Source organism: Chiloscyllium punctatum, chromosome 3 (genome assembly GCF_047496795.1).
Source record: "Chiloscyllium punctatum isolate Juve2018m chromosome 3, sChiPun1.3, whole genome shotgun sequence".
In the NCBI taxonomy this organism is placed as follows: Eukaryota; Metazoa; Chordata; class Chondrichthyes; order Orectolobiformes; family Hemiscylliidae; genus Chiloscyllium; species Chiloscyllium punctatum.
Genome location: NC_092741.1, coordinates 157,108,583 through 157,136,300, shown reverse-complemented (window position 1 = coordinate 157,136,300; position 27,718 = coordinate 157,108,583). Strand labels below are relative to the sequence as shown.

The 27,718-nt window shown below is 40.5% G+C and overlaps 1 protein-coding gene across 1 annotated transcript in view; it reads left to right on the top strand.

The window, feature by feature from the left end:
* dpysl5b (dihydropyrimidinase like 5b) overlaps nt 1-27,718 on the top strand; it is a 64,375-nt gene that overhangs the window by 18,283 nt on the left and 18,374 nt on the right. Inside the window, exons 3-9 of the mRNA XM_072563005.1 lie at nt 11,541-11,720; nt 11,950-12,018; nt 14,780-14,824; nt 14,923-14,998; nt 18,929-19,085; nt 22,503-22,644; nt 27,393-27,535. Of these exons, the coding sequence (XP_072419106.1) occupies nt 11,541-11,720; nt 11,950-12,018; nt 14,780-14,824; nt 14,923-14,998; nt 18,929-19,085; nt 22,503-22,644; nt 27,393-27,535 (812 nt within the window). The remainder of the gene's footprint in view (nt 1-11,540; nt 11,721-11,949; nt 12,019-14,779; nt 14,825-14,922; nt 14,999-18,928; nt 19,086-22,502; nt 22,645-27,392; nt 27,536-27,718) is intronic.

Below are 27,718 nucleotides of genomic sequence, written 5' to 3'. Positions count from 1 at the left end.
GGGTGCGAAACAGAAAATACCAGAAACACTAGCAGGTTAGACAGCATCTGTGGAGAAAGAGATTTAATCTTTCATAATGGTGACTTGTTATTGCATTAAGAAAAATCTGCAGGGTATTCTGGAGGAACAGTCCTTTAGAATGCTGGAAGCACAGGTGGAGGTCTCATACTAGAAGTCCTGAAAATGGTGGAGGATACACCATTGAATATGGAAGCTGATGTGGAAATTGACCACAAGGATCTAGAAAGAAGGGAAGAGGGCAGACGTATGGAAAATAGGTGAGGGCCATGCAAGCAATGCTTGGAGAAAAATCCTCAGTTGAGAAAAAAGCACATTGGACTACTGATATGGAAGGTGGTGACATCAGAACCAATTTGACTGAAGTGAAAAAAAATTTGAATTTGGTGTATGGTGTGAGGAACAGCCTACTCCAAGCTCCCTTCCAAGATTTTCAAAAAGAACTATGTTAATATTTCATGTTATTTTTGCTGAACAGGTCTCATTTTTTACTTTCCCCATTTGGACTTAGGTGGGAAATTCTCCATTCTTTTCAACTGACATAAATCATCTGACAATCTCCATAACTGTAGTAATTTATGGTTAATGCTAAATATTTAAACTATACAAATTAATTCCTTCCACCCATTGCCCTTCAGGATAATCTGATGCTACTTTCTTGACTAAAAGTCAACTCGTCGCCGTATACCATAACTGTCCTCCCCCTTTCTCAACTTACTTTTACACTGATGAATTTTCCAAATAGAAGGTATTGCTGTGAAAACCCATTTGTTTGCATCGTGTCTTTTCATGAGGGTAAGTGGAATATTCTTTATTCCACTCCAGCTCTGGTCACTTGTTTTTGCAGTAACAACTACTTCAATTTTTGTGCAATACTGAAAATTCCAGCAGTCTTATTTTATATTTTCAACTTCCTCTCACCTTATAATGGCCCATTTCTGATTCTTTCCTTTTCATTCTTCATTTTTCTTTCTCCATTTTTGGGTGATGTTGTCAACCAATATCAACTTCACTCACTCACTCTATTACCAGGTTTATATTTCCTTCCACCTCTCCTTCTGTAAGGATTCAATTCCATTCTGCCAGTTTATCCACTTCATTGCATCTGTTTGAACCTTCCACATTAGTGCTTAAAACAAATTTTCCTCAGTTGAGGATTTCCCTTCATAGTAGTTGACTGGATGAGCTTATCAACCTTTCAGCACCCATACTGCATTAATCCAGTGTGGTCCAGTGCATCACTCCTTTACAATTTTCTTACACAGACCACAGCTTTATATTTCCTTTAGTTTTGGACGATGGACTTTTTTTAAAAAAATCTATTTTAAAGCAAGGCAACTGCAAAGAGAGAGCTGCAGTTTTTAAAATGATGTTTACCGGACAGCACACTGAGTTGTATACAATGTTGCATTCTTCCTGGGATAGTGAAAGAAAAAGTAGACACAACTGACCCATTGGGTTCTGAACAAGAGAACAATTTCTTGAAAACGTTTTAATTGGCTGCTGATCAGGTGACCTTGGCTTTGTGTGGCCTTTACACCAGAGAACAACCAGAGGGACCATTTTTTTAAAAAAACTGTCTTCCATTGCATGGAAGTACCAGACAACCTCTAGTAACTATTTTCCACTCACCTTTCTCTACTAATCTCTAGTTAAAGGTGGAATGTAATGCCTTCAAAGACAGTGAAAAGGCGAATTCTCAACCAGTGAATGAAATAGAGTTATTGTTGTGAAACAACCTGTGTCAACATCCAAAAAACTAAACAGAAATGAAAGTAAAAGAGAGAAAGCAACTCATCAAATCTCATGGTCTAGGCTGATGGCATTGAACTGTTTTTCCATGATTAGTGTCATAGAGATGTACAGCACAGAAACAAACCCTTCAGTCCAATTTGTCCGTGCCGACCAGATATCCTAACTTAATGTAGTCCCATTTGCCAGCACTTGGCACATATCCTTCTAAACCCTTCCTATTCATTTACCCATCCATATGCTTTTTAAATGCTGTAATTGTACCAGCCTCCACCATTTCCTCTGGCAGCTCATTCCATACACACTCCACCCTCTGTGTGAAAAAGCTGCCCCTTAGGTCCCTTTTAAATCTTGCCCCTCTCACTCTAAACCTATGCCCTCTACTTCTGGACCCACCCACCCCAGGGAAAAGAACTTGTCTATTTATCCTATCCGTGCCCTTCATGATTTTATAAACCTGTATAAGGTCATCCTTCCGCCTCCAACGCTCCAGGGAAAACAGCCCCAGCCTGTTCAGCCTCTCCCTGTAGCTCAAATTCTCCAACCCTGGCAACAACCTTGTAAATCTTTTCTGAACCCTTTCAAGTTTCACAATATCCTTCTAATAGGAAGGAGACCAGAATTGCGCACACTATTCCAAAAGTGGCCTCACCGATATCCTGTACAGCTGCAACATGACTTCCCAACTCCTATACTCAGTGCTCTGTCCAAATACCCAACGCCTCCTTCACTATCCTGTCTATCTGCGACTCCCCTTTCAAGGAACTATAAACTGCACTCCATGGTCTCTTTGTTCAGCAACACTCCCAGGACATTACCATTAAGTGTACAAGTCCTGCCCTGATTTGCCTTTTCAAAATGCTGCATCCCACATTTTTCGAAATTAAACTCCATCTGCCACTCCTCAACCCATTGCCCCATCTGATCAAGACCCCGTTATAATGTGAGGCAACCTTCTTCACTGTCCACTACACCTCCAATTTTGGTGTCATCTGCAAACTTAGGTATCGCAAGTATACCTCCTATGTTCACATCCAAATCATTTATATAAATGATGAAAAGCAGTGGACCTGCACCAGTCCTTGTGGCACTCCACTGGTCTCAGGCATCTAGTCTGAAAAACAATCCTCCACCACCACCTTCTGTCTTCTACCTTTGAGCCAGTTCTATATCCAAATGGCTAGTTCTCCCTGTATTTATGAGATCTAACCTTGCTAACCCGTCTACCATGAGGAACCTTGTCAAACGCCTCAGTGAAGTCCATGTAGATCATGTCCACCCCTCTGCCTTCATCAATCTTCTTCGTTACTTCTTCAAAAAGCTCAATCAAGTTCATTAGACATGATTTCCCCTACACAAAGCCATGTCTGGACTATCCCCTAATCAGACCTTGCCTTTCCTAATATATGTAAATCCTGTCCCTCAGGATTCCCTTCAACAACTTGCCTATCACCGACGTCAGGCTCACCGGTCTACAGTTCCCTGGCTTTCTCTTACCACCTTTCTTAAACAGTGGCACCACGTTAGCCAACCTCCAGTCTTCCGGCACCTCACCTGTGACTATCAATGATGCAAGAAGCCGAGCAATCACTTCCCTAGCTTCCCACAGAGTTCTAGGGTACATCTGATCAGGTCCTGGGGATTTATCCACTTTTATGTGTTTCAAGACATCCAGCACTTCCTCCTCTGGAATATGGACATTTTTCAACATGTCACCAACTATTTCCCTACATTCTATATCTTCCATGTCCTTTTCCACTGTAAATATTGATGCAAAATAGTTGTTTAGTATCTCCCCCATCTCCTCCAGCTCCACACAAAGGCTGCCTTGCTGATCTTTGAGGGGCCCTATTCTCTCCCTCGTTACCCTTTTTGTCCTTAATGTATTTGTAAAAACCCTTTGGATTCTTCTTAACTCTATTTGCCAAAGCTATCTCATGTCCCCTTTTTCGCCCTCCTGATTTCCCTCTCAAGTATACTTTATACTCTTCTAAGGATTCACTCGATCTATCCTGTCTATACCAGACACATGCTTCCCTCTTTATCTTAACCAAACCCTCAATTTCTTTAGTCATCCAGCATTCCCTATACTTATCAACCTTACCTTTCGCTCTAACAAGAATATACTTTCTCTGGACTCTTGTTATCTCATTTCTGAAGGCTTCCCATTTTCCAGCTGGCCCTTTACCTGCGAACAATTGCCCCCAATCAGTTCTTGACTAATGCCATCAAAATTTGCTTTCCTCCAATTTAGAACTTCAACTTTTAGGTCTGGTCTAACCTTTTCCATCACTATTTTAAAACTAATAGAATTATGGTCACTGGCCAAAAGTGATCCTCCACTGACACCTCAGTCATCTGCCCTGCCTTATTTCCCAAGAGTAGGTTAAGTTTTGCACCTTCTCTAGTAGGTACATCCACATACTGAATCAGAAATTTTTCTTGTACACAATTAACAAATTCCTCTCCATCCAAACCCTTAACACTATGGCAGTCCCAGTCTATGTTTGAAAAGTTAAAATCCCCTACCATAACCACCCTATTATTCTTACTTTAGCTGAGATCTCCTTACAAATTTGTTTCTAAATTTCCCTCTGACTGTTAGGGGGTCTATAATACAATCCCAATAAGGTGATCATCCCTTTCTTATTTCTCAGTTCCATCCAAATAATTTCCCTGGATGTTTTTCTGGGAATATCTTCCCTAAGTGCAGCTGTAATGCTATCCCTTATCAAAAACGCCACTCCCTCTCCTCTCTTGCCTCCCTTTCTGTCCTTCCTGTAGCATTTGTATCCTGGAACATTAAGCTGCTAGTCCAGTCGATCCCTGAGCCATGTTTCTGTAATTGCTATGATATCCCAGTCCCATGTTCCCAACCATGCCCTGAGTTCATCTGTCTTTCCTGTTAGGCCCCTTGCATTGAAATAAATGCATTCTGGATTAGTGGTGCTGGAAGAGCACAGCAGTTCAGGCAGCATCCAAGTAGCTTTGAAATCGACGTTTCAGGCAAAAGCCCTTCATCAGGAATAAAGCTCATTGAAATAAATGCAGTTTAATTTATCAGTCCTGCGTTGTTCTCTGCTTTGTCCCTGCCTGCCCTGACAGTTTGACATGCCTTTGTTCTCAGCTGTACCAGTCTCAGATTGAAGTCTTTCCTCATTATCTCCCTGGATCCCCCACACACACCTTATTAGTTTAAATCTTCTTCTCAAGCAACTCTAGCAAATCTCCCTACAAGTATCTTAGTCCCCTTCCAATTTAGGTGCAATCCGTCCTTCTTGTACAGGTCACTTCTACCCCAAAACAGATTCCAATGATTCAAAAATGTGAATCCTTCTCCTGTACACCAGCTCCTCAGGCGTGCATTCATCTGCTCTATCCTCCTATTCCTGCCCTCACTAGCCCATATCACTGACAGTAATCTAGATATTACTACACTTGAGGACCTCCTTTTTAAACTCCTGCCTAACTCTGTAAACTCCCTTAGGAATCTCAAACTTTTCCCTTCCTAGGTCATTGGAACCAATGTGTATAATGACCGCTTACTGGCCCCTCTTCCCCCTTGAGAACATTCTGCACCCTCTCTGAGACATCCTCGGTCCTGGCACCAGGGAAGCAACAAACCATTCTGATTTTTCACTGCTGGCCACAGAAACGTCTATCTGTAACTCGGACTAGAAAGTCCCCTATCACAATCGATCCCTTGGAACCTGACATACCTCTCATTACTTTAGAGCCAGTCTCAATACCAGAACCTTGGCTGTTCATGCAACATTCCCCTGAAAATCCATCGCTCCCTACTTTTTCCAAAACAGCATGTTAGGTTCTTTTCCAGAGGTTTCATATTCAATTCGCGCACACCCACAAACACTTCTGCAAACAGTTAAACCTCACTAAAGCTTGTACAAGCTAGGTGAGCCCTTTGACTCTCTCTTCTCAGGCATGTGAAGTTGAGTCAAAGAGGCCCCGAGTAAAGGAAACACATCCCCTTTATACAGGTCAGTTGGTAATGCTTGCAGGTACTCTGGCCATTCCGCTCTCCCAGTCCAATAATCACATGTTACCCCAGGTACAATGGTAGGATGAGGTCATCCTCTGAGATAATGTAAAAATGTCCTAATCCTGGGGAATTGTTATACAAATGATTTCCTGACTCCATAATTCCCCAAGACAATGTAGGTGTGATGTGACCTAGCAGTGGGGGATGGCTATGAAAGCATTTATGAATGGAAGGGACTGAATGAGAGTTTAATTTCATAGTAGCAAGAGAGTAGTAGTAAATGGGAGTCATCCACATTCCTGCATGAATGTTGCCCCTACCCACTTTTAGAATGTTTAGCTTCTGGAGAAAGACAGTAGAGTTTAATTCTTTAACATTTCATTAATCTCCAGGGAGAGAGTACAATTTAATCTTTTAACATTATACTCCAATTGATCCATGCAGTCTGATAGGATTCGCAACCAAAGACACTTCCTGCGGGCATAATCATCATTAACATGAAAGCTCTCTCTAAACTTCTACATCCAACAGGAAGAGCACATCACTCTATTAAAGGCCATCTTTGCTCCTTCACAATTAACAGACCCAGAAAATAGCACCGTCTTATTGCTGTAAAAAAATGTGCTTCAGGCTAACCTAGTTCTCATGGTTTATATTTTTAAAATTTAAGCAAGAGACAGATCTCAATAAAACATATAATCAAGAAGAAACCCACTCTACTCACTCCTGCAGACTTTCAGCAAGGTTACACAAAAACTGTGCACTTATCTTTTCCTGTGCTGTGAGCTCTCCCACACAGGTTCCTCCAAGGTCAGCTGTGAATTTTGCTGTTTGTTAATTTCTCCTAGACGCACTCTGATGTCCAGAGATACATGAACTCAAACAGCAAAGGTGGTAACTGTGCAGATTCCCTGCTGTGTTAGTTAGCAGCATAGGTTTCTTTCTTTCTTTCTTTCTGTCTCTCTTTCTCTCTCTCTCTCTCTCTCTCTCTTACTGACCATGTAGTTGCTGCCTTTGTCTGTCATCTTCCTTTTAAAGGTGCAGCTGTTTTGTTCTTTTCTCTCCCAAAGTTCCAAAACTATTCAACGGCCTATAAAACAGTAATTGCTGCTCCTGAAATTCTAGGAAATCACCTCCAATGCCTCAAAAAAGGAGAAGCTCTTCGAGCCACAATTTTTTTCCTATCCTCCATTTCTTTCTGCATTTTGTACCCTTAATATCCTTGTAATGTCTGTCTGTTTATGAAGAGGAGAATTTAAGAAGGGGTAGAGGTAATTTTCAAAGCTATAATTTAGCAGTTCAGGTTCCTAATTGTCATTGTTTAAAGACTGTTTGTATACAATAAAGTTATTTTCTTGTTAAGTGCAGAAACAAGGTGAGCATTTTCTTTTAACCAGAGCTTGTCAGTCAGTTAAATTGAATAGTTTGACTATATTTTTCACATTTGTGACTAGTCTGGGATTAGTGGGGCTTGATTTCCAATGCACTACCCCAGTAAGTCATGACAATAGAAAACGTGCAACACAACATCTACATGACCATGTTTGAAACAAACAGTGATTCATATTTTTCCCTTATAATCCATAAAATAATTTTCTTAGCCAATAAAATGGTTCTTTTGGTATATCTGTTTATCAATTGCAATTTCTCAGGTTTGCTCCAACTATAACTTGTACACCAGCCATTCCTATGTCTGTTGGTCTTCTCAATATCAAATATTTCTGTTGAAGGAACATGAATGAATGTGTGGAATAAAGTACAGTCTGGAACATGAAAGCATAGTCAAAAGCATCCATAGTCTTTTTTTTTAAGATGGAAGACTGGAAAGCTAGTAGATTTTAATATTTTGAGAAATTTGGCTCCTGCACCTTGCATGCAAGTACAACATGCAATTTGGAAGACTCATGTGTAGCCTTTACTGGAATTGAATAAAGTACACCAAAACACATTTTTAGACTATGCCTTCTTGCCCTTGACTCTCCAACAGGTTGAAATAGTTTCTCGATCAATTCAATATGTCGCTTTTGTACCTTGGAACTGTCAATCAGATGGCCCCTTAATTTCCTACATTTCAATGTGGGCAAAACGTCTTCTATGGTGAGACAACGCCAGAAATATACTGTGTACTCAAGTGCATCTTTCCATAGGAAAGAAGAATTTGTCATAGGAGGGATACAGTAGAGATTACAAGATTGAATCATGAGACGAGAGGATTGTGCTTTGAAGAGTGTTTGAGTAGAATTGGCCTTTATTCTTTGGAATTTAGTAGAATGAAAAGTGATCATATTATTCTTGGAGGGCTTGGTCAGACAGATTTTAAGTGACTTTTGTTACAACACTGGGTAACACAGAAAAGATTTATTCCATGCGGTAATCTGTGAAAACTCAAGAGGTCAAGAACTAGTTAAAGTAAAATGTAACAACTTTATTTCTTAAAGTATAACAGAGAATAATTAACTAACAACTATTTAAACTCCTTCCTCTAATCTATCTTTTACTTTCCCTTCCATAATACTAGTCTGATAAAGCCCCCGAGTAATATTTATCAAAAAATTCAAATTTCAAAACCAGCCAGCTGTTGTATCTTCCTCTTAGATTTGCTCTCTAGGTCGTTGTCAATATTTTTTCTCTGTGCAAACTTCTTCTCTAGGTACCTCTCAGAGAGTTCTTACTAGCGGGAGAAAGTGAGGACTGCAGATGCTGGAGATCAGAGCTGAAAATGTGTTGCTGGAAAAGCGCAGCAGGTCAGGCAGCATCCAAGGAACAGGAGAATCGACATTTCGGGCAAGAGCCCTTCTTCAGGAAGAAGCCCTTCCTGAAGAAGGGCTCATGCCCAAAACGTCGATTCTCCTGTTCCTTGGATGCTGCCTGACCTGCTGCGCTTTTCCAGCAACACATTTTCAGTTCTTACTAGCAGCCACATCTGTTGGTCTTTTGGCGGTTCTCCCCCAAATGTTCAATTTTCCCAGTCTTATACCCCCAAAGCATTGGATTGTCAATTTACTCAATTCAAATTTGATTAGAGTTTGTTTTTTTTTGGAGGGGGGGCTTATAATTTAAACGAATTGGCCTAATTTAAATTTGTTTTTTGTCACCAAGCAACCAGCTACCCTACCCATGTTACTTTGTATCTTATTCAGAACACTTGGTGCTGTCAGGTAGTTCTGCCAGCTTTTAACTCTCTTAAAGGTACAGTACACCCACATCTTCATAACACTTTTTACCCTGGCTGGAGAATCTAAAACTAAGAATTACAGAATAAGGAGTTGACTAATTAACACCAAGATGAGGAAAAATTTCTTCACTCCAGTGGTTGTGAATCTTTGGAAATGTCTCCCCAGAAGTCTGTGAATGCTCAGTCATTGAGTACTTTTAAGATAGTATTAAATATTTTATTGATTGTTAAGGGAATTAAGTGTAATGGACATAAGTTAGGAGAGTGAAGTCACACGACACCAGGTTATACTCCAACAGGTTTATTTGAAATCACAAGCTTGAGGAGCGCTGCTCCTTTGTCAGGTTCACCTGGTGTTGTGTGACTTCTAACCATGACCCCACCCCCCATCACCAAACCATCATCTCCCAGACCATACAGAACCTCATCACCTCAGGAGATCTCCCACCCACCGCTTCCAACCTCATAGTCCGGGAACCCCGCACTGCCCGGTTCTACCTCCTTCCCAAGATCCACAAGCCTGACCACCCTGGCCGACCCATTGTCTCAGCATGCTCCTGCCCCACTGAACTCATCTCTACCTACCTTGACACTGTCCTATCCCCCCTCGTCCAGGAACTCCCCACATACGTTCGAGACACCACCCACGCCCTCCACCTCCTCCAAGACTTCCGTTTCCCTGGCCCCCAACGCCTTATCTTCACCATGGATATCCAATCCCTCTACACCTCCATTCGCCATGACCAGGGCCTCCAAGCCCTCCGTTTTTTCCTCTCCAGACGTCCCCAACAGTACCCTTCCACTGACACACTCATTCGTTTGGCCGAACTGGTCCTCACCCTTAACAATTTCTCCTTTGAATCCTCCCACTTCCTCCAGACCAAAGGCGTAGCCATGGGCACACGTATGGGCCCCAGCTATGCCTGTCTCTTTGTTGGCTATGTAGAACAGTTGATCTTCCGTAATTACACCGGCACCACTCCCCACCTCTTCCTCCGCTACATTGATGACTGCATTGGCGCCACCTCGTGCTCCCGCGAGGAGGTTGAGCAATTCATCAACTTCACCAACACATTCCACCCTGACCTTAAATTTACCTGGACTATCTCTGACACCTCGCTCCCCTTCCTGGACCTCTCCATCTCCATTAGTGACGACCGACTTGACACTGACATTTTTTACAAACCCACTGACTCCCATAGCTACCTGGATTACACCTCTTCCCACCCTATCTCTTGCAAAAATGCCATCCCGTATTCCCAATTTCTCCGTCTCCGCCGTATCTGCTCCCAGGAGGACCAGTTCCACCATAGGACACACCAGATGGCCTCCTTCTTTAGAGACCGCAATTTCCCTTCCCACGTGGTTAAAGATGCCCTCCAACGCATCTCGTCCACATCCCGCACCTCCACCCTCAGACCCCACCCCTCCAACCGTAAGAAGGACAGAACGCCCCTGGTGCTCACCTTCCACCCTACAAACCTTCGCAGCAACCAAATCATCCACCGACATTTCCGCCACCTCCAAAAAGACCCCACCACCAGGGATATATTTCCCTCCCCACCCCTTTCCGCCTTCCGCAAAGACCGTTCCCTCCGTGACTACCTGGTCAGGTCCACACCCCCCTACGACCCACCCTCCCATTCTGGCACTTTCCCCTGCCACCGCAGGAACTGTAAAACCTGTGCCCACACCTCCTCCCTCACCTCTATCCAAGGCCCTAAAGGAGCCTTCCACATCCATCAAAGTTTCACCTGCACATCCACCAATATCATTTATTGTATCCGTTGCTCCCGATGCGGTCTCCTCTACATTGGGGAGACTGGGCGCCTCCTAGCAGAGCGCTTTAGGGAACATCTCCGAGACACCCGTACCAATCAACCAAACCGCCCCGTGGCCCAACATTTCAACTCCCCCTCCCACTCTGCCGAGGACATGGAGGTCCTGGGCCTCCTTCACCGCCGCTCCCTCACCACCAGACGCCTGGAGGAAGAACGCCTCATCTTCCGCCTCGGAACACTTCAACCACAGGGCATCAATGTGGACTTCAACAGCTTCCTCATTTCCCCTTCCCCCACCTCATCCTAGTTTCAAACTTCCAGCTCAGTTACTGCCTCCTTGACTTGTCCGACCTGCCTATCTTCTTTTCCACCTATCCACTCCACCCTCTCCTCCTTGACCTATCACCTTCATCTCCTCCCCCACTCACCCATTGTACTCTATGCTACTCTCTCCCCACCCCCACCCTCCTCTAGCTTATCTCTCCATGCTTCAGGCTCACTGCCTTTATTCCTGATGAAGGGCTTTTGCCCGAAACGTTGATTTCGCTGCTCGTTGGATGCTGCCTGAACTGCTGTGCTCTTCCAGCACCACTAATCCAGTATTTGATTTTCAGCATCTGCAGTCATTGTTTTTACTTGACTTCTAACCTTGTCCACCCCAAACCAATGCCAGCATCTCCATATTATTGAATAACAGAACAGGATTACAAGACACTGTGTAGTCTTCTATTCTTATTTCTTATGCTCTAAATAAAACTGATGTAAAACAAATGCATTTTTAGATCATATCTTCAACATTTTTCTCTTTATATAGGTGCAATTTGAAATGGAAGAACTAGTGAAGGAGCATGGAGTGAATTCATTCCAAACTTACATGACCTATAAGGATCAATACATGCTGCGGGATAATGAACTTTACCAAGCTTTTCGTGCATGTAAAAGTCTTGGTGCCATACCTTGTGTGCATGCTGAAAATGGAGAGCTAGTAGCAGAGGTAAATATTTCCATTTAATCTGATGTATCAACACTGAAAATTGTTTGAATTATGTCATAATTTTAGATTATTTAAATTTTAATCTGATGTGTGCATTCAATGCAGCAGAACTTGTAGTAGCACCAGTCCTAATGCAGATGAACTGATAGGAATTAAATATTTCTGTAACCTAATTTGGTTCTAGAATGGGGCAATGTACAGTACTATAACTTTTTCTTTTGTTTTTTAGGGTGCAAAAGAAGCTCTTGAATTGGGAATCACTGGGCCTGAGGGATTGGACATCAGCAGACCTGAGGAGGTTTGTCCTATCAAATGTTTAAGGCAGATTAAGTGTCTAAAATAAACATGAAATGATATTCACTGTAACTCTCTCTATATATAATGTTAATAACATATGGTTGCTTTTATTTTCAAGTAAATAGAAGCCCTTTCCACAGATAGCAAACTAAACTTGGGGGAAAAAGACATTGAAAGGAAGCAATGCCATACATAAATTTAAATAGTTTATTCTATTCATTAATTGCATGTTTCTGTCTGTCTGCTTATTTTAAAACAATTGGAAATTCATCTTTGGTAGCTCTGGGGACTAAAGCATAGGGAGGATCATGAAGTAGGCTTTACTTATCTCCTAGAAAGAAATAAGAGGAGCCCATGAGATTGTCATTAAGATTGAGATCATCTAATTAGCTGACTAAACCTGTTGGACTATAAACTGATGTTGTCTGATTTTTAACTTTGTCCACTCCAGTCCAACATCAACACCTCCACATCGTACCTTCTTTGTAGAAGCTGACCAGGCCAAACTTTTCTCAATATTTCCCTTCTGTCTTATTTGTGAATTTAATCTTCCTCTAGTTTCTGTACTGTTTCTCCTCATGAACTCCTCACCCTATTTGCACTAAACTGCTGACCACCTAGATTTTCTTCCTGACTCCAATGATAATTGTGCCCTCCCACAGTATCAAATCAGTCCTTGTTAATGACACAAATGATATTATACTTGCCTGTGTTAAAAGTAAACTATACTTCTTCATTCTTCTCTGCCTGCAGCTGTTGACTTGGTTAAATGTACCATCCTCCTCCCAAACCTCTCCACAACTCTAAATTTTGATAAGACTGCATATGCCTGATTCTATGTTGACACATCTGTTTCAGGTAGAGCATTGTCTGCAGTGGTTTCTCTTCCATTCCTGAATTGTGGCCTCTCGTGTGCTCCAATAGTTTGTCATTGACAATGTCCTATTTCTTATTTACATGCTACCCCTTGGTGACATCATCCAAGACATACATTAGTTCCCTCCCATATGCTATCATATCCAGCCCTACTTCACCACCAGCTCTCTCCATTCCTCCACTGTATCTGACACCTAGTCGCTGGAATTCCAACCCTAACAGCATTGTGAGCCAACCCACAGTAGGTGGACTGCAGCAGTTCAAGAAGGCAGGTCGCCACCACCTTCTCAAGAACAACTAGGGGTGGGCAATAAAGGCTGGCCGGCCATCGACACCCAACTTCCACAAATGAATAAAATAAGATAATTAAAGTCTAGGATTGGAAGATCCGAAATTTCCTCCAGCTAATATTGGGAAATCTGAACCATTACTTCCAGTCTCAAAGACAATTGCATTGCCACTAACATCACCCTCTCTTTGGCACCTCTCTGAGGTTAAATCAGATTTTTTGCACTGCTGGTGTCACATTTGGCAGCTAGCTGAACTTCCAACCACATATCCATGCCACCACTAAACAGAACTGCAGATGCTAGAAATCAGAAATTCAAACAGAAATTGCTGGAAAAACTCAGCAGGTCTGGCCATGTCTGGATAGACAAATCAGGGTCAATGTTTCAAGTCCAATGATGGGACTGAAACGTTAACTCCGAGTTATCTCCATCAGTGCTGCCAGTCCTGCTGAGCTTTTCCAGAAATTTCTGTTTTTATTGTCCATGCTGCCTCTACTTATTTCTGCCTTTAGAACATAGCTTGGCACAATTCCTGGTTCTGCTCAGCGGCTACTTAAACCATCATCCATTTTGTCACTACCAGAATTAGTTCTTTTAGCCTAATTGTTCTCCCAGATTATATTCTTTGTATTCTTTAGATCTTCAAAATGCTCAAACTCATGCCAAGTCCTATTGCTATTAGCCTTCACCACTGTGCTGACTGATATTGGATCCAGGTTAAGCAGTAGCTACTTTTTAAAAATGTCATTGTTTCAAATTTGTGTGTGGGCCTTATGTCTAATCTCCTGCTTCTTTATATCCCTCCATGGTATCAGTGTACCTCCAGTTCTGTGATTTTAAATCTCTTTGCACATCTCTTTTCCCCCTTAATGTGATGCTTTAATTTCTACCTCTTTGACCAAGTTTTTGCCTATTTGCCCCAGTGGCTGAACATTAGAACAGGTTTAATCGCGCTTCTGTGAAGTGCCTCAGTATTTTACTTTGTTAGGTGCATTCTTCCTGAAATTGGATTGCATTGCATAATCTGGCTTTGTGGAAGTATGCAGTATGATACAAGTTAGGTAGCATTTGATTTCAGTGTAAGTTTCAAAGTGTTAGTAACTGTTATGCCATGGAAATAGAAAACGTGTCCATTTTGAGCTGAGATGTGAATGAAAACCACACAAGAAGCTGAGTAAGCTTCTGTTTAACTTTGTTTGCCAATCAAAATTATGCTGGTTCAGTAAATTCTCAATATGTTTTGTCAATAAAATATAAATCTTTTTTTTGTCTCATAAAATTTTGGATATTTAAATGTAGATGATTTAAAATATATGATTGTTAATTGTTGGAACTATTGGATGTTCCCCAGCAGTCATATGAAAACTGCACATGAAGGTAAGTTGTTCATTAGAATTGTTGCAGGGAATATTGTTGGAACTTGCAAAAGCTAAAAAACCTTATTTTAAAATTCAGTAATCTTATCTTATTTACTGCAAAGTTCTGCGCTGTCCCTAAACGTATTTTGGAAAATTGAAAGCTGTTCTGATTTATTTTTCACTAAATGTAATTTGTGGATGAAAAATGTTTAAAGTATTTCTTTCTTACTTCACACAGCTTGAGGCGGAAGCAACACATCGTGCCATCACAATTGCCAATAGAGTGAGTTTTGCAGTTAAGAATTTATGCATTAAATATATACTCTTTGGTGTTTCAGCTGAGCTCCATATCTAACTCTTCCCATTAACATCCAATTTCAGACCCATTGTCCATTATATTTGGTTAATGTCTCAAGCAAATCTGCAGGTGATGTTATTGCTTCTGCAAAAATGCAAGGTAAGCATGGTACTGGAGTATGTAAAAACGAAACTAGTTACATCCAGTGCATTTATTCTCCAACATTACACATAAATTTGTTCTCGATCAGGTTGCATGTGACAATGTTCTACATCTCGTGGTAAAGATGAAATAGTACTTAGGAAATGTATGATTTTTAAATGTTATTTATAGAGTTCTGTTTTGTAAAATTGAACTATAGAGTCATTGTCATACAGCATCGAAAGAGACCCTTTGCTCCATTCAGTCCATGCCGAACATAATTCCAAACGAAACTAGTCCCAACTACCTGCTCCTGGCTCATGTCCCTCCAAACCTTTCCTATTCAAGTATCTATCCAAATATCTTTTAAATGTTGTAATTGTAACCACATCCTTCACTTTCTCAGGAAGTTCACTCCATATGTGAACCACCCTCTGTGTAAAAATAATTTGCCTCTTATGTTTTTTTTAAACCTCTCTTCTCTCACCTTAAAAATGTGCCCCGCAGTCTTGAAATCACCCATCCTAGGGAAAAGACAACCATTAACTGTATATATACCTCACATTATTTTATAAACTTCTGTCAGATTGCTTCTCAATCTCCAATGCTCTTGTGAAAAATGTCTCAGCCTATCCAGCCTTTCTTTATACCTCAAACCTTCCATAACATCCTGGTCAATCTTTTCTAAACCCTCTCCAGCTTGATAAATATCCTTCCTATAACTGGACAACCAGAACTGGATGCAGTATTCCAGAAGAGGCCTCACCCATGTCCTATACAACCTGAACATGACGTCCCAACTCCTATTCTTAAAGGACTGAGCAATGAAGGCAAGGGTGCCTTTTTACCTACCCTATCTCTGTGTCACAAACTTCAAAAAATAATGTACCTGCACCCTTAGGTCCCTCTATACTACAACACTACCCAAGGCCCTGCCATTAGTTGTGTAAGCCCTACCCTTGTTTGTTGTCCTAAATAGAATACCTCGCATTTACCCAGATTGAACTCCAGAGCCAAAAGTTGCATTATTACTAACTAGGTCATGGAGAAGGTTGTACCTTGAGAGATAAGTCCTTTCTTCACTTCAATTTTTTTAAACACCCTGTGGATCCTTTTTTAACAAGCTGTGAACAACTTTTTAATGCATTATATCTTCCAAACAGATAGAACAAGTAATGTTGACTTGAGAAACCTAGATTGTTTTAAGTTGCCTACCAAATTGTACCTTTCTAAATGACTATCATACTTCTTTTTGAAAGAGAAAGCCTTACATTTGACAAGCTTGAGGCTTAAGGATAATTCTCTGAATCTTAATGACTGATCCTAGCAGGCAAGAAACTTTATAACATAAAGGGCAAGCACTTGACTGTCAAGTACAGGCAAGCATGCATGTTTTCAATCACACTTTAGGAACTCAGAGGAAATTTCATCAGGAAATAGCAGCCATGCCTTTTATCTTAAATTTGCAGTGCTTACTGTTTAGGTTATCATTCAAATGAAAAGTTTTAGAGCAGAAATAGTTCATAATTTGAAATCACATGGAGCCCTACTTCCATCATAAAGCTGAATTCTTACTTCAGGAGATGACTATAACATTATTTTCTTTGTCTCAGTACATCAAGTCATTTAGGGTGTAGGTTTGCTCGCTGAGCTGTAGTTTTGATATCCAGACGTTTCATTACCTGGCTAGTTAACATCATCAGTGGTGACCTCCAAGTGAAGCGAACCTGTTGTCTCCTGCTTTCTATTTATATCTTTCTCCTGGATGGGGTTCCTGGGGTTTGTGGTGATGTCATTTCCTGTTTGTTTTCTGAGGGGTTGATAGATGGTATCTAGATCTATGTGTTAGTTTATGGCGTTGTGGTTGGAGTGCCAGGCCTCTAGGAATTCTCTGGCATGTCTTTGCTTAGCCTGTCCCAGGATAGATGTGTTGTCCCAGTCGAAATGGTAGGTTTTTTTTCATCCGTGTGTAGGGCTATGAGGGAGAGAGGGTCATGTCTTTTTGTGGCTAGCTGGTGTTCGTGTATCCTGGTGGCTAACTTTCCATGCAAGGACTGCCACAAACACTACGTAGGACAAACAGAAAGTTAACCACCAGGATATACGAACACCAGCTAGCCACAAAAAGACATGACCCTCTCTCTCTCATAGCCTTAAACACGGATGAAAAAAACCCACCATTTTGACTGGGACAACGTATCTATCCTGGGACAGTCTAAGCAAAGACATGCCAGAGAATTCATAGAGGCCTGGCACTCCAACCACAACGCCATAAACAAACGCATAGATCTAGATGCCATCTATCAACCCCTCAGAAAACAAACAGGAAATGACATCACCACAAACCCCAGGAACCCCATCCAGGAGAAAGATATAAATAGAAAGCAGGAGACAACAGCTTCACTTCACTTGGAGGTCGCCACTGATGATGTTAACTAGCCAGGAAATAAAACGTCTGGATATCAAACCTACAGCTCAGCGAGCAAACCTACACCCTACACCCTAAACCTCAACCTGAGCTACAAACCTTCACAAACCTTGCAAACATCAAGTCATGACTATTTATTTAGGTATTTGTCAGATATTATTCAGCACTAAGAAAAGGCATTGTAAATCTTATTCAGTAATTTTAGATTTCTTGTTTGTTCCTCTGCTGTCAAGAGTAGTTTATCTAAATTCGTTTAATTTCTTCAGACCTGAAATCAAATTCAGAATTTCTATTTAGACCTCACCACTTCTCTTTCTCTGTCTCTCTTTCTCTCTATTATTTTTTCTCTCTCCCTTTTTTTTTCTCTTTCTCTATCTTTCTTTCACTGCCTTCACTGGTCTACATACCCTTTATTTTTCTTTTAGTGATACATAATTTTGTCACATTTGTTTTTTTTTTGCTGTTGTTCTCTTCTAAGCACCTCCTTTTAAAAAAAAATCTGTCAACACAATGGTCTTTCTGGGTTGCTCAGTGGGGGTAACACACTTTTTAAGTCCCTACTTACCCAAGACCACAGATTCAAAGCTTTTGTCAGTGGAGAAGGAAATGTTGATATGATTTTGAAGATGGTCTAATAATAAATAATAAAGAAAAGAATTAAAAACCTGCCTTTTCTTAAGGCCACAATTAGTTTTTGAATGTTAACTCCTTAACAAGCTTGTTTTTATGTTTGGCTAGCATTGTGATTTAATCTTGTAAAAGTGCTTAATAATTGAACTTTCACTAAATTTGAGAACTAGGTGGAATCAATATATGTGTATTGCTTCTCTGTTACAGCTCTCTCCTGACTTTTTGCATTCACTATCTTAAATTGACCTCTGTATAAATTTTCTTTACCCCCTTCCCTTGACCGTTCCAATATGTGACTTAATGATATAGGCCAACAGGTGGATTATCTAATACTAGCCTACCTGAGCCTATCACTTTTACGAGTTCCTCACCTGATGTAATATCTCATTCTATGGGCTGGTGTCGAATTTTGAATGATAGTGTTCATGTAAAGCAAATGAGATGTTCTGTTATGTTAAAAGAAAATTGAGTGTCTCACCCATCTCACCTCATCCTTTGCTAATTATATACTCACAGCTGTGCTTTTTATCAATTATGTCAGAGTACCCAAAATGAGGGTCTGGCTGAATGAATGGTTCATACCTGATAAGGCTATTCATTAAATTCTACCAATATATTCTTTGCAAAAGATTCCTTTTAACAACAATATCCTCAAACTGATCATGTGTGGAATTAAAGGTTAATACATGTTTGCAACAATATACATTAAGCCAAACTTATTCTACGCTTCATACAATGAAAGTGGGAACCTCTGACATACAGAACGAAGATAAAGTGAAGGACTGTATCTGTACATGTGACAAAAATATATTTAAAATGCCAAGCTATAATTTGGTGAATGAAGTATAGATATGCTGTTTTTTGAAATTCTAAACTTCAATCTTTTAAAGGCAAAATTATATATGGGGAAACAACACTAGCACACACAACTCTCAATGGATCAAGCTATTACCATCCGGACTGGTCTCACGCTGCTGCTCATGTTACTGCACCTCCTCTCCGACTGGATGCTAGCACTCCCAACTACCTCATGAGTCTGCTAGCCAAGTGAGTTTTAGTAACAAGCTAACCCATTCTTTTCGTTTAAGCACGCCACCTGAAGTTTGAAAACTATTTTGACTAAGTTGTAGTCAACTATGTTACATGTTTGCAGGTGCATCTGATAAATTGTGCTGCCTGAGTGATAATAGTGTGATAAATTGGCAAGTGCATTTTTAAAGTACTATGTATTATATAAATACTACATGGATTAGAATTTAGAGTTTTAATGTGGAAGTAATATGAACGCTAACAAAATGTGTCAATGGCCAAAAATCAAGTTGCCTTGTCCTTTTATTTTTATTTCAATGGCAAACTAAAAGTGTTACAAATAATCATTCATCGTGTTTTGGCCACTGTTTCTCTAAATTACTCCATCTGGTCTATGTATATAACAAGAAATACCTCTTATAACATAGTTAAAGATCACACAACACCAGGTTATAGTCCAACAGGTTTAATTGGAAGCACGAGCTTTCGGGGCACTGGAGTACATGATTGTAAGCTACAGTGTGATGTAACTGAAATGATACATTGAAAAATACTTTGATTGTTTGTTAAGTCTCTCATCTAATAGAATGACAATGTTAGTTTCACTTCTTTCATATGTAAATCACAAAACAGTTTTTATATACAAGTTACATTCTCAAGTGAACTTTAACAATTGGTGTCAGCCTAGGTAATGTATTGGGTATTAGCACCTCTGCTACTGTCTGTGCCATAATGTTTAGACTGATACTAATCTAAAAAATGAATTAACAGAATCTTACATATATTCATGCAGTTTTTGAGTAAAGTACAATGTAACTTTACAAGTACAAATTCACCCCACAAACTTGTATGTGTATGTGTGCATGTGGGTGTGTGTGTTGGAGAGTGGTGGTGGTGGTGGGGTTGCGAGTGTCTTTTGTTTTATAACATAATGTTCATTACTCCTTAGATACTGAAGCAGTTTATGCCTTTGTGCAGTAAAACTTGGGTAGTATTCAAGCCGGGACTGATAATTGACAAGTAGCTTTCATGCCATGCCAGTGCAAACTTGTCTCCAAACTTATCTCCAGTAAGAGGGCCGAACTATCTCCTGAACTTTCAATGGTACTATCATTAAGTCCCCTGCCATCAATGTTCTGGATTACCATTGACCAGAAAATTGACTTGGCTAAAGTGAGGACTGCAGATACTGGAGATCAGAGTCAAGATTAGAGTGGTGCTGGAAAAGCACAACAGGTCAGGCAGCATCCGAGGAGCAGGAAAATCGATGTTTTGGGCAAAAGCCTAATGAAGGGCTTTTGCCCGAAACATCGATTTTCCTGCTCCTTGGATGCTGCCTGACCTGCTGCGCCTTTCCAGAAAATTGACTTGTCCAGTCTCATAAATACTGTGGCTACACAAATAGGTCTAATGCCAAGAATTCTACATGCGTGACTCACCACCTGACTATCCAAAATCATTTCATTATCTACAAGGCAGAAATAGGACTGTGATGAATATACTGCAGTTGCTTGGATGAGTGCCATGCCAACTCCCTTAAAACAAAATTAGTATTATCCAAGTCAAAGCAGCCTGCTTGATTAGCACCTGTTCCCCACCTTAAATACTGACTCCATCATCGAGTACACTGTCTGCAATGGATACTGTTTACAAAATGTACTGCAGCTCACCAAAGCTTCTTAAGTAGCACTGAAAGACAAGGGTAATGGTTGCAATGGAACAATACCACTTTCAAGTATCCCATCCACTATCCTAACCTGAAGACATTCTTCATTATCACTGGGTTAAAATCTTGGAGCTCCATACCTAAACGCACCACTGGAGAATTTTCATATCCCAGACTGCTATAATTAAAGAGGGTGTTTCAAGACATCTTCCTGGAGACAGTTATGGATGGGCAATAATTAGTTGTCTTGCCACTGACATCAATGATGTGAATTTTTTTACTTTAAAATAAAAGCTAAAACACAGATAATCATGCAAATTGAAAGTTACGAAACTTGATTTAAAGAAATATTTGTAAATGCTTCTACACTGCTTCAGACTTGCCATTTTACCTGGACACTAGGGCAGAAGTAATTGAATTGTCTTAGGGAATATCCAGGCGGTTGGACAAATTCTGAGAGACAAATGCATCAGCAAAAGGTATAAATTTTGTTTGGTTTCTTTAACTTCAATGTGTTCATTTTGGCAATTTAGTTCAAGCATACCTAACTGAAAGTTAATGTGTCATTAATGTGAAGTTGTCCACTGGTTGGAAAAACAGAATGGCAGAATATCATTCAAATGGCCATAGATTGTGAAATGTTGATGCACAAAGGGACTTGGGTGTCCTTGTACAGTGTCACTGAAAGCAAACAAACAGCAAGAATTAGAAAGATAAATAGTATGTTAGCCTCCATTACAAAAAGATTTGACAACAGAACCAAGGAAGCCTTACTGTTGTTTTGCAGGGCCTTGATGAGACAACACCTGGAGTGTTACATGCAGTTTTGGTCTCCTTGAAGATGAAGGTTCACTATACTGATTCTGGGATGGCAGGTTTATATATGAGGAGAGATTGGGTCAACTGGGATTGTATTCACTGACGTTTAGAGGAATGAAATGGGATCTCATTAAAACATATTAAATCCTGACAGGGCTGCAGAGACTGGATGCAGGGATGTGGTTTCCTGTGGTCCACCGTTCCAGAGCAAGTGGTCATGGACTCAGGATACTCAGTGTTTCAGACTGAGATGAGGAGATGTGTTTTCTTTTAGACAGTGGTAAATCTGTGAAAATCTCTACCACATAAAACTGTGAAGGCCAGGTCACTGAAGATATTTAAGGAAAAAATAGATTTCTGGAGACTAAAGATCTCAAAGGGTATTAGGAAAGAGTGGGAATATGTCATTAAGATGGAGACCAACCATGATCATGTTGAATGGTGAAGCTGGCTCAATAGCCCAAATGGTCTACTCTTTGTTTCTGAATGACTGAAGTATAAGTGATAGCATGTTAGAAAAAATTTTTGCATAGTGTGCACAGAGCCACTGTAATAATTTTGACTTAACAGTTTAGTTGGGAATTACGGCATAAATGTTTTGATCAAGTTGAAGACTGGATGCAATGTCTGCCACTAGCATTAAGTGAAAGCGACTCACCTACCAGTATGGCTTATCCTGTATTGAGTGGCCATTTGTTTAGCAGCTAGATTTTGGAATGGGAGTTTGCTTTTTTGTAAATAGCTTCAATAAGAATCATAAATCTACAGTGGGCAGTCAGGGCAGAAAAATATATATTGCATAACTGTGAAATATGTTATCGTAATTAACCTTAAATTGAAATTATCAAAACATGAATTCAATATAAAATCTTTCAAGACAGAAGTACCTAATACCAATACTTCATTTAAAGACTGATTAAGTATTATTACTGTTCTTTTATTTTTCTTAGTGATACCATTAATGTCGTTGCTTCGGATCACCGTCCATTTACTATCAAGCAAAAAGCTATAGGGAAAGAGGATTTTACCAAAATTCCTCATGGTGTTACTGGAGTGCAGGACAGAATGACTGTTATCTGGGAGAAAGGAGTGGTATGTTTGATATTCCTTTGATTTCTTTGATGTTGATTAGTATTACTTGTACATTAGGAAGTCTCACAAATTATGGTAATTATTGTAAACTGGGGAAGATCTTGCAAACATTCAAGCTAATTTCAATCACAGTTATTTCCTCAATTTTTCTTGCGAACTTGCATACATCAGAATGATGTTGCCATACAGTAGAATAGAAGAGGTTTAATTTATATCGAGGTTTAATTTATATCACTGTATTGTTGTTGTTAGAATAGTTGGAACGTATTAGAAGAACATCCCTGATACATTGTATATTTTCCCTTTCCTACATTCTTCTTGATTTCTTGAAAAGGTTGCTATTGCATTCTTTAATTGATTTGATTTATTTATTGTTACTTGTATTTTATTGCAAAAAACAAAGGAACCTCGATTATCTGGGGAAGGGGGGATGTAGGGTACACCCCTTTTTAGAACTCCAGGGAAAGTGTGGGGTGAGAGAGGGGCGGAAGGTCAGTCATTTGGAGCCTGTTTAAGCCTGTTTAATCACTGTAAACAAAACACGCGATCATTGTTGGAAACACTGTTGGAATTATGCCGTACTTCTTTGATGTAATGTTTCTATCGGGACCTCGAGATCTCCTTTGGATGATCCTATATTCGGATAATTGATATTCAGATAATCGAGGTTCCTCTGTACTGCGTTGTCGCCACCATTCTCTGTAAAGAGAAATCAAAGTTAACATCACGAGTCCGGTGACTCTTCCTCACTGGACCCAAAACATTAACTTCTTCACAGATGCTGCCAGACTTGCTGAGCATTTCCAGCAATTCTGTTTTTGTTTCAATTCTTTATTTTGGTTTACTCAAAGTGGGAAAATGAATAATATTGTATGTCCTAACTTTTAACATCATACTGAAATTTTCCATTTTATCAGATCAATTGATAAACATTACTGTTGGAGTTACGTAATTGGAAGTACTCTTCTGATTTTGCTAAATGTTTATTTTTCTTAGGTATTGTGTATTGAAGTTTGTATAGGTAACACATTGGGTGGGATTGCCTCCACCTTGGAGGTGATGGGGCCAATAATGTGAAGGGAAAATCATCAGGCAGGTTGACACTAACCGAATATCTGTCCCCCACCCACTACCTAGGCAGCCTTCCTAACGTGTTGTCAATTAATGGCCATTTAAGTCACTTGACCTATCCTCAGTCCGATTACCTACATTCCTGTCAGGTGAGAGAAGTTGCTGCTTTCCTTACAGAGAAACCAGGGCAAGCAGAGAAACCAGGGCAGTTTGCTTGCTGAGCTGATGGTCTCCATTTTCCCCAATCTTGGTTAACGCATGGGGACAGGGAGATGGACACTGAAAGCTACCCTCTTCCTTCTGACCTCTCTATTGCCACAATGCCCACCCTGCAATCAAGCCCCCAAAAAATGCTTGCTGTTTTCGCTGTGCAGTTGTTCACGTCTGTGCAACCTGGGCCTGGGTCTCCAGCAACTCTGCCCAATGGATAACATTGAAATATGCTTTATCAGTCAGACTTCCTTGCTCTTGGGCGGGCGGGGGGGATGGTTAGGCATGACAAAAGATGCCTGCCTCCATTAACATTGACTCTGATAGTGACAACTTTTCCTGCCTTGCATCTGGGACATTGATTTACTTGGGTACAGAACATGGAGAAAATTGAAGAAAGAGGGTAGGTCAATAGACAATAGATGCAGGAGTAGGCCATTCTGCCCTTCGAGCCTGCACCGCCATTCAATATGATCATGGCTGATCATTCCTAATCAGTATCCTGTTCCAGCCTTATCTCCATACCCCTTGACTCCACTATCTTTAAGAGCTCTATCCAATTCTTTCTTAAATGAATCCAGAGACTGGGCCTCCACTGCCCTCTGGGGCAGAGCATTCCACACAGCCACCACTCTCTGGGTGAAGTAGTTTCTCCTCATCTCTGTCCTAAATGGTCTACCCCGTATTTTTAAGTTGTGTCCTCTGGTTCGGCATTCCCCCATCAACGGAAATATGTTCCCTCCTGCCAGAGTGTCCAGTCCTTTCATAATCCTATACGTTTCAATCAGATCCCCTCTCAGTCTTCTAAACTCAGCCAACATTCCTGTCTGTTTTGCTGATCTATTAAATATTTGTTGAATTATACCTCAACTTCATTCATATACCTTGTACCTTGGTATCCTTACCACACATAATTGCATGGATTTCATTCTTGAAAGGGCTAAGTGATCTGTCTACATCATAATTTATTCTAAGCTGTGGTTTTATGTCAGTTGATGCATTCCATACACACTGAAGGTGGGTTTGTGGAAGCTAAACGTATCACTCTGCAAAATTGCTTCCAATCTGTACTAAACATACAAGTATCTATTGCAGAAATGTAAAATAATTGTAATCATCAGTTAGTTCCAAACATGTGCGCTAAATTTCAAACAGGCATGTCTTATTAACAAAACACTCATTCATGCCTGGTTTGACCAAAATAATCTCCTTTTGTCTCCTATCACCCAAACAGTTTCCAATACAAGTTGAAAAGACAAGATGTGCTTTCAGTTTGCTTATAGAAGTTTATGTAGATAATGTTCCTTGTGTGTCTTTATGATCTCCTCAAGATCTAACTAGATTTGTCAGACATGACTACAATAAAACTATGCTCTATTAGCTCATAATTTCATACTTGTTCAGTGACTTTTTAACAACAGATTCCAGTAGCTTCCCCATAACCCATTCACCACCTTCAACATTCACTCCCTTCACTACTGACTGTAGTGGCAACAGTGTCTACCATCGCCAAGTTGCACAGTGATAATTAATCTATTTCCTTCCTACTGCATAAAAGGACAAGTACAGCAGATGCATGGAAATGCCACTGCCTGTATATTCCCCTCCAAACCACTTGCCAACCAAACAGGAAAGCATATTGACATTTCTTCACTGTCACTGGGTTGCCTCTTGGATCTCCCTTCCTAACAGCTCAGTGGGTGTCCCTACACCAACAGATTGAAGCAGTTCAAGAGGTGGAGGAAACAGCGGCTAATAATTCTCTGGATGTGATTGTTGGTGGGATAGCAGGTAAGGACAAGGGGGACTCTATTGTGTTGAGAGAGGGAAGAGAGGCAGTGAGGGCCAAAGTAAGGGAGATGGGTCAGACCCAGCTGAGAGCCCTGTCTATAACAGGGCTGGGGAATCTTTAGTTGAGGTAGAAGGTGGACATAGGAGCCCCCCTTACTGAAGTTGGCATCATCAGAACAGATGCAACGGAGATGAAGGAACTGGAAGAATGGAATAGAGTCTTTACTGGAAGTAGGGTGAGAGGATGTATAGTAAAGGTAACTATGGTAGTCAGTTGGTTTGTAGTGGATCTTGGTGGCCAGCCTATCCTTAGAAATGGAAACTGATGTTGAAGAAGGGAGGAATCAGAGATGGACCAGGTGAAGAAAAGAGAGGGTGGAACTTGGAAGCGAAATAGATAACTTTTCATCAGGAATTAACAGTGGAATGCCACCAACAGACTCAGATTCCTCTCCCCTCCCTTGTCAGCCTTCCACAAGGACTTTTCCCTCCAGGACACCCTGAACCTCTCCTCCTTTCTTCCTAACAAATCCCCACAGCCTCACGGCACCTTCTGCTCCAACAGAGAGAAGGTGTAACACCTGACAACTTATGTCCTCCCTCCTCACCATTCAAGGCCCCAAGCATACCTTCCAGGTAAAACAGCATTTTACTCACTCAATCTAGAGTGCTGCATTTGCTGCTCACAATGCAGTCTCCTCTACATTGGGGAAACAAAGTGCAAACTGAGTGACCGTTTCACAGAATGCATATATTCTGACTACAAAAAACACCCTGAGCTTCCAGTTGCATGCCACTTCAACATACCACCGTGTTCCCTGACCAACATCTCGCTTTCAGATTTGCTGCAGCGAAGCTAGAAGAACAGCATTCCATTTTCTGCTTGGGAACTCTGCAGCCTCCTGGAATTATTATTGAGTTTAACAATTTTAGAGCTTGAGCACCTTTTCCCATGTTTTCCCTCACCTTCCGACACCAGGCTTTGCATCACATGGGCTGCTACCATACACTACCCATTGTCAGTCACTAATAGTCTCCCATTAACAGCCGTTCATTCTCCGAATGAACCTTTAATCATTCCTTTGTCTGTCCAACTGTTTTTCTGTCTTTTTGGGCTTTAGCACCACCTATCATTTACTCTACCTTCCCCCACACCCTAATTTCTGTATAAAAACCATCCTTTTCCTAGCTACCATCAGTTCTGAAGAAAGGTCATCGGAACATGGCCCAAAACATTAACTCTGATTTCTCTTCACAGACGCTGCCAGACCTGCTGAGATTTTCCAGTAATTTCTGTTTTTGTGTCAAAGATCCAGCACCTGCAGTTCTTTAGGCATTTTGGATCTTTGACAGTTCCTTTGTCTGTTTTGGAATTTTCTACCTGTTTTTTTTTCTCCCTTTCTGGGCTACAAGTTGGTCATCCATGCTATGTCTTCAGAGTTGATAGTAGCTGGAAGAAAGGGAAAATTTGGTAAGATAAGTTGTTTTGAAATTTTCTCAAACCTTCAACTGATTATCCCAGTGAGAGACATGATCCTGAGTGCAGTTTTCTTGTTAAATCAGTTGCTGGAAAATAGTATTATATGTTATAAGATCGAAGATGGTGACATAAATTTGATGGTATATAAAACAAAATGTTGTAATTTTTTTAAAGTTAATATGATTACAATTTTCAGGTCGGTGGCAAAATGGATGAAAACTGTTTTGTTGCTGTGACTAGTTCAAATGCTGCAAAAATTTTCAATCTGTACCCTAAGAAAGGAAGAATTGTTCCAGGAGCTGACGCTGACATTGTTGTGTGGGATCCAGAAGCTACAAGGTATGTATCATCAACTGTGAGTTTTGATAAAAAATACAATTAAAACTTTTGGAGAAACTAGTCCAGGAGTTCTGTATTGTGCTTGTACTCATGACCAGAAAACAGCCTACTCCATATCACTATTATTCCCAATCTTAAATGACTTGAATAATTTCAGATGGTTCCAGGACCAAACATTGGGGT